Raw genomic sequence first — 8,582 nt, forward strand, 5'->3', positions numbered from 1 at the left:
AATGTTTTGTCTATGTAAATGTTTTATCTATATTAAAACTGCATAGTGACTGCTCGTTACTGCTGCATTATTCTTAAATTTATTATTTAGTTCCACAAAAAATAATAGCAACTTTAATTCTAACAGAATTAATATAACTTTCAAAATATGTATAGATAACGCCTAATTTATTATGGTTCATACAAATGTACATAATAATCAATTAGTTACTTACCGGTGACGATGATCTCTGGGTCCATTCCATCCATTTTCTATTCCATTAATATTAAAGGCCTTTATAATGATTTTTTTGTTAATGTTTGAAATTAAATATATTTTAATGTTTTAAGTTTTGTATAAATAATAATCAATGTATGAGAGAAAAAAAACAAAATTTTTCTGTCTTTTAATATTGACACACATGACTGTTATCGTGTTTAATAATTAATTTTTGGATAACAGATGTCCAAAATTATTTTGTATTAATTTAATTGGTATTGCAAATAAGAGCAAAATTTTTAATTTTCATAAAACAAATGCAATTTTTTTCTGTATTGGAACCTCAATATAAAGCTTTAGTACTTGTTATGCAGAAACTCCACTGTAAACAAGAAGACACGTATTTTTATTTTTAAAATATTAGGTTAACCGAAACAACTCTAAAGAATTCTTTGAAAAGCCATGACCGAAATAAAATTATAACATACTACACAATCATCACGTAGAATATTCTTACATACATATTCTATAAGACCATGACATGCCTTTCATTTCAAAGACGGCAAAGACGAAGTGATCAATTCAAGTCCCATGCGGCATATAAAGTTTATGTAGCTAAGTTATAAATGAGAAGACTTTTCTTATACATACAAAATAGCAAGAGGGACCGTTCCGTCTAACTGTAGGTAGCAGAAAAACATGAAATCGATACACGAGCTTTTTTGCTGTCGGTATCTTGAGGACAATCTTTATATACTTATTTCATCCAAAAGCTATCGTCGATATGTAAAAAACGTTATTTCATGCATTATATTAAGCTTATTTGGATGCTGGTGTAAAAAAGATTTATCTATTCTAGTAGAATAAATAAATAATTAGATTCTTGTTAATAAAATTTGCCAGAATAATCTGAAAAGTCATTTGTAATTAAAATAATATATAAAAATAAATGAAACTGTAAAGAGTTCTGTTCGCCCTAATTTTTGTATCTAGATTTCAATCTATCTGTCAAGACCTCAAGTTGAAGGCCGGAAAACTACTAAAATTCAAGGTGTATCATGAAAGCTCACGTAAAACCTAATATATGTACGTATTTCAGTTTGTGAATGCATGCAAAGCATATTCGGTATATCTAATGTTGAATATTGGTAGCTGACGTACAGAGCTACGTCGGCTGCGTTCCATTTTTATTTTGTTTATACAAGCCAGCTGCTCCATATCTAGCCATTCTCATAAAAACAGCATTGAAAACAGAATAAAACATGTATTTTAATGTTGCTCGCGCATTTTTATTACTCCATCGACATAATGCCGCATTCTAAAAGGGAAGGAAGTGTCATTAAAAATCATATTTTATCATTCATAAATTTCTTTAATTACATACCTATACAAACATCAGCCAATTGAAATACAACTACACAATAATTTACAGTCTTTCCAATTAATACTTAAAACTTTTTTTATTAAAAAAAGTAATAAATACGAAGAAGCATATCATTTGAAATGCGAAAATTTGGTATAATTGTACAAAAGTTACATTACTATAGAAATTGATTATAAAGTTCTATTATTTACAACATCGGACGATTTTCGTCTATAATCAAACAAGATTTTAGCGATTGCCTAAGGCTACGTCTAAGGCTTTACAGATCAATCATGGGAGATCATTTGGGTTAATGTTTACTGAGGTTCTCTATACCAGGTACGTTTGAACAGTATGCTGCAAAACCACGGACTGTGGCTGATTAGGGCGCCCTTGGAAATCATTAGACGAGTAATCCGAGTCAATTGTTGAATAGATATGTTCAGAAAGCGGGCGGTCACATGGTGAGCGCTCCACAGAATTTGCCGACTTACCACAGAGCGTTTGACAAGTACTATTCAACACAGATGCGTCCACAGTATATGTGTTAGAATTTCTTCCATAATTGAGTCTTTTTAACTTTTGACCGTGACGCTTCGACAGCGGCATCGCATAACGTAACCTTTCCCAAAAGCGTTTCTCTTTCCACGTTATCTCTAAACCCGTTTTAAAGTATGACTTTAGTTCCGGATCTCGTGGGACGAGCCCTGCGGCGACTATTATTAATTTATGTGGATTCTTCCGAAGCGCTTTCTGTAGAGCCTGTCGAAACTCTATCTGTGACCATTCAGTTACGATAAAATTTTTTGTTAGAACTACTATAATACGCCTCGAGGCTTCCGTTGCCTCGACGACCAAATCAGGAAACTGAGCGTACGTAGCCTCAAATTGCGGTACGTCTCTATAATGCAGACATAGGTGATAAGATGGATAACCATTTTCTAATTCTCGTGCCAACGACTCTATAACAAATTCCTCGTCTTTAGGACTATAACAAATATAAGCGTCATAAAGTTTATCAGCGTCCTTAAAGGCACCGGCTAGAGGAGAAAGCTTAATCCCACAGTTCGAATACAACCACATTCTGCAAGCATATCTAAATGTGAATACTAAAGCTAATATGAGTAAAATAAGCATGAATCCAGTCAAAGCAGATGCCAATAGAGGCAAGTTATTAGATACAAAAAATGCACTTATCATAGAGGAATCACTTATTTCACTGCACACTGTAATATTTAAATGCAATGGCTTCTTTGCTGGATTCATTTTCTCATTTATACACCACAAATTATTGATGTCGATAATTTTTTCGACATTTTGTGAAATATAAATTAAAAAACCTTGTAAGTATTTGCAATCGCATGACCAAGAATTACTACCAATAAATACTGTTTGCAACTTCTTATTATTGTCTAAATGCCATACTCCATAATTTACGAGTCTATTTCCATCCAAGCGTAAAATTTCCAGGGCGCCCAAAGAGGAAAACGTTTCGTTTGAAATATACTCAATAACATTACTCTGAAGATACAGTTCTTTCAAGTTGCTTAGCTTAGAGAACTCGAGACCCAGTAAACGTTTTATTTTGTTGTTATCTAAATGTAATATTTTTAGAGCACCTAGTTTATTAAACGTGTTATTGTGAATATGTATAATATTACTAGAATTCAAGTATATAACAATAGCGTTACGCATTGAGTTAAAAATAGTTTCATTGAGATCATTAAATACATTTCCATCCAAATATATATGAGTTGCAACTACAGGAAAATCGTGAGGTATTATTTTTAATTGTTTTACAGAACAATCAATTACACTAGTCGTTTTTGACGAATCGTGATAACAAGAGCAATTTCTGGGGCAAACAGCTTTACAATCACAGTTAACGAAATCGCAACAATTACAAGAATCTGTACAATAACTGTCGTATTTACACAAAAAATCTTTTACTAGGAGTGAACTTACTGGAAGATATTTGACACCGCGTACATAAGATTCTTTACATATCACATTTTCCAAGTCCATCACACGTGGATATTGTCTAGAAGTAATGGAATTAATAAGTAAAAGCCATTTCATTGTACAATCACATCTGAAAGGATTTCCGCTAATATAAAACTCGGGCAGAGCTCGATCATCAGCTGCTCTCGAAACGCGCAAACTATTTATGTCCAAACTTTCAATCTCATTGGCATACATATCGACGCGAGTTAAATTTCCCTTCTCTAAAAACGTATCGATCTCTATGCTCGATATAAAGTTATTATTTATAAACAGTAACTCGACACTATTAGGTATAGACATCGCTGACAGAGCTACCAAACGATTATGGCTCGCGTCTAATGTTTTAACATGCAATTCATTTTGAATTTTATAATAATTACCAAGGATCTCAATGAAATTTGCATGAATATCCAGCCATTTCAAACTTCCTGGTATAAAGGCATAATCAAACCAAACTAAATGATTTTCAGATAAATTCAACCATAATAACTTTGTTAAAGCCACAAATACACCGTTTATATCAGAAATGAAGTTACCATCTAACCGAACGGCTTCCAATTGCGTGTTCTTTTGAAAGGTTTCAGTCTCGATCGATTGTATTTTATTTTTCGCCAAATTAAGTACTTGCAAGCTAGGTAAACCCCAAAACATACCAGCAGTAAGGTTTCCAATTTGATTGTCAATTAAACGCAACCCGGTTAACTGCGACAAATTTTGAAATGTATTATTTGTTATTTCTGTCAATAAATTCTCCCCCAAGTCTAAGGATTTCAAAAAAGGTAATTGTACAATTGCTTCAGGAATTTTTGTTAACTTATTTGAACTTAAGTCTAATTCTTTTAAGTCCGAACAGTTCTTAAATGCATTATCACTAACATAAGACAATAAGTTATTATTTAAATTAAGCTTATTTAATATGAATAGTCCATTAAACACATGATCTTCGATAGTGCGTATTTTATTTTGACCCAAGTTTAATGTATGCAAATTAAAAAGCGGTGAAAAGGCATTATCGTCAATATGTCCTATGCTGTTATTATTCAAATTAAGTATTTGCAAAAAGAACAAGTCTTTAAACATATTGCGACTGATCCTTGCGACCGCATTGTGGGACAGGTCGAGCACGATTAATCTTATTAGACCACTAAACGTTTCATCTTCTATGTGGTCGCTCCTCAATTTATTCGCCGAAAGATCTAAAACGAGCAATTGTTCCAACCGATTAAATATTCTCTTGGGCAAAATTTCCAGCTCATTATCTTGCATATAAATTTCACGAATTTCTCGTGTATTATAAAATAATCCTTCTGGTAAATAATTTATTGCATTATTAGAAATATTTACAACTTTTAACGAAAGTAAATCACTGAATACGTCACCAGGCAACTCACTTATTTTATTATTTTGCAGGTACAGCTGCGTCAGTCTCCGCAAATGCAGAATTTCCGAGTCAGCTGGTAACGACATAATATCATTGTGACTCAAATCTATCGTCTGCAATGTAGAGCCACATTTATGACCAAAGCCCAGTTCGTCGACAAACTTGATTTTATTATGAGTCAAGTTGAGAGAAATTATATTTTCCAGTGCACAGAACAGGTCCGACGATATCTTTCTGATGTTATTATATGCTAAGTCTAAAGTGTGCAATTCTCTGAGGCCGTTAAATGCACCTAATGTCAAATCAAGCTCTTTATTGCTATTCCACTCGGTGTTCATAGTGCGTACCTTCAATGTTTTTAGGCCTCGTAAACCCTCGAACACGTTACCAGGAAGACGAAGAATTTTGCAGTTATTTATAGATATCTCCGCCAAACCTTGCATTTTTCCAAAATGATGATCCCGCAGTGTGCTCTCGAGAAGAAGAGGGCTACATCGGATTGCGAGCCGCTCCGCGCCATCCGAGTGCATCGAACCAACGACATCCTTGTCCGACGACAACGTCCGTACATTGCACTCCACAAAACCATTCTCACCGGACACACGTAAACATGGATCTGCATCGTCAGGCGCTTCCGTAAGCGCCGCGCCCATCACTAAACAAAAGAATATCGCGTTAATTATCATTGTAAGCCGCACTGTGTCCATTTCATTTTTATCACTTGTCAAATTTTGATGAATGAAAGTAAAGTTCGTGGGTGGTGACCGGTCATGTTCATCTCGCGACGCGAGTACCGCGAACTAATGTTTCGATAACAATGATTATGTACGGGGTTGTAAATAGAGCAGTGTGCGTGTGGCGCAGCATGGCAACGCAAGCACGCGATCCCCCCGCGGAGGCGAGGCCGCGACTGCCGCGTACAATGAAATGCCATGAATGCGCGCCGCTCCAAGCGAGTGGAATACGAACCCGCAGACCGCACCGTGTCTCTCCTATTGTCGCATATTAAGTAACCCCAATAGTTTTGATATTTAAAAATAAATAACGGTTTTTATTATTCTGAACGTAATTTCAAATGTCACAAATAGGTACATTTGAACTCACATAGAGTCCATGATATAGATATTTTAATTCGACAGATTTTTCTGATGAAGATATCCACCCACTGTATTTTTAATTAATCCGTCTATAAAGATTGCTTATACATACGAACCGTCCCACTGTAAAATATTTGTAAATGTCAAAGTAGTACTAAAAGAACTATTTAAATAGTAGGTCTAAGTAAGTACCTATTTATATGACGTGAATACAAAGACAAACATCTGAGAATCATAATAATCCTTTGGACATCAAGCCTTTGACTTTGATGAATGACATCAACTCAAAATAAACCAGTCAACCTTTCCAATTGTAATTTTATTTTAATTCAATTATTTATTTGATACTAATGATTTGAAGTACATAACGAAAATCACACCAGTGTATCATATTTAAAGAATTAGGGCAATAATTTAACATTTTAAACTGCTATCTGTATACAAAACTGTTATATTGAAAATAAGTCGTACTTATATAAATAAATATTATGGAGTATTGATGTATTCCTTTTCGCCTTTATCGAGGACATAGGGCTCGCAAAAGAAACTTCCATTTTTGATGGTCTGAAGCATCAAGTTCCAGTTCAATTAAAAAAATACAGGAGATTAGAAAACTTCTTCCTTTTTGAAACAAAAATTTTTGAAATCAATGTGTACATCACTATCATATATCTAAGATTGGATATTAGAATGAAAAAAAGGGTGTATGATTTTTAGTCTATGCTCAGAAAGTGCTGGACTAGGAATTTATGTTCACGAATCTTCTTTCCTTTTTCTATTTATATTTTATTGTACACAATAATAATACATAAAAAAATATGACAAAAGCAAGCAAGTGTACAAAAGCGAATTTAACTCTACAAGAGTTTTCTTCCAGGAAACCCAAGGTGGAAAGGAGCATCAATGTCAACGCGTAGAGCGGTGTACAATATTGTGATAATTAATAAAACCTTCTAACTATTAATGCTGTTTATTCACCGACTCTATCCCAAATTATATCAAAAATAACAAATACTTCTAATAGTAACAAATAGATTAGTCTGTAGTAATATAAAGCGAATGTAATAAGCGATAATATTTTTTTTTTGCAATTTACAACAAAATCAACTCTGATATCCATTGCGATATTATGAGTAAAACTCATATGTTTGGCGTATTCCGTGATGCAGTGGGACAAAGGTAGCCAAGCAAGACTTTTTGACTTGCAACAAAGTCTCTGTTACATTACATCACTACCCAAAACTAGACAAAAATGTATCGACCTATTCTTATAAAAATATAACTACACGACAGCTATACATGAAGATATTTAAATATATATATATATATATATATATATATATATATATATATATATATATATATATATATATATATATATATATATGTATATATATATAAAGGCTCAATAAGACTAATGGTGCCAAAAACAAAAATTTTTAGAAGTTTCGTCTGCCTATCTGTTTGTTCCCACATCTTGCAAAAAGTACTACATCAAAATAAATTTATTAAATAATGTTATTTACAAGATTCTATTCCTGAAGGTCTAATTTAAAAACTTGTATATATTTCATCTTGATACGGAATGTGGAAGTGGTCTATATCATTCTTAGTTTATAAAGTCTAAGTATGTACTAAGTCTATGATATCATTACTTTTGCTTCGTCTAAAATCCACGCGTAATTAGCATCCTCTTAAGGGAATGTCCTACCAATCAAACTGAAAATATTTCTAAGAAACATGAGTTGATAAAGTATAATAGAACTCCTACTCTTTACAGATGCAGGGGATGCTCAAGAATTTTTAGTTTAGAAGAAAATAAAATTTTTTTTTCACTGTTACAATATTTCCTTAAAAGGATACTGACGACTTCTATTTAATCTCCTGTACATATCATTGTACTCATGATAAGTACGACATTACAAAAACTACAATAGAATATATAGCTAGGTTGCATTTAATTAAATGATTACTCTCTTCCCATTTGTATGTTTTCACTAGGGGATTATTGGAATATGAGTCAGACAGAATAAATTTATATGTAGGTCGATGGCAACAGTTCGTGAAAATATACCGGTACATGCATATTATTACACTGAACACTTATTGGCGAGCAAATCAACCGAACCGTGTATTTCTAGGCCGTAATAAAGATTAATAAAACCATTTTAACCTATTTTAAAGGTACTATAATGACATTAAACTTGAATAATACTACTTACTAGAAGGAATGGATTATTAGTGAAACTAACAGCTCCATTTCTAGCGATATACCATGTTAGGTCGAACTCCACGTAGTTTCCCCTAGAAACCATCGAAATAAATTCTTAATAAATTCATCTTGATGGATTGACTGACCTGCCTTTGTCCTCTTCTATCGTCCCTCGCTGGTACTCCCTCAACGTATACCAGGTGTTAATGCAGACGAAGCTACTATTCCATACATTCATGCTCATTCATTTAAAATAAATATTACCTACTATTCTTATGTCGGTGCGCCTTATGGTGTCAAGAATGCTAGGCCGACTTCGTTTTACAC

General features: G+C 33.3%; 1 protein-coding gene across 1 annotated transcript; it reads right to left on the reverse strand.

Moving 5' to 3' along the window:
• Positions 1-1,549: 1,549 nt before the first annotated feature.
• On the reverse strand, positions 1,550-6,258 carry LOC113509702 (toll-like receptor 7). Its single transcript, XM_026893100.3, has one exon. The coding sequence runs from the start codon at positions 5,651-5,653 to the stop codon at positions 1,892-1,894; it is 3,762 nt and encodes a 1,253-aa protein (XP_026748901.2). The 5' UTR covers positions 5,654-6,258; the 3' UTR covers positions 1,550-1,891.
• Positions 6,259-8,582: the final 2,324 nt, after the last annotated feature.

Source organism: Galleria mellonella, unplaced genomic scaffold, assembly GCF_026898425.1.
Source record: "Galleria mellonella isolate WM207_F2 unplaced genomic scaffold, CSIRO_AGI_GalMel_v1 utg57, whole genome shotgun sequence".
Classification (NCBI taxonomy): Eukaryota; Metazoa; Arthropoda; class Insecta; order Lepidoptera; family Pyralidae; genus Galleria; species Galleria mellonella.

What these genes read in the sequence shown, in the direction of transcription:
- LOC113509702 (XM_026893100.3), bottom strand. Translation starts at nt 5,653, where the DNA reads ATGGACACAGTGCGGCTTACAATGATAATTAACGCGATATTCTTTTGT.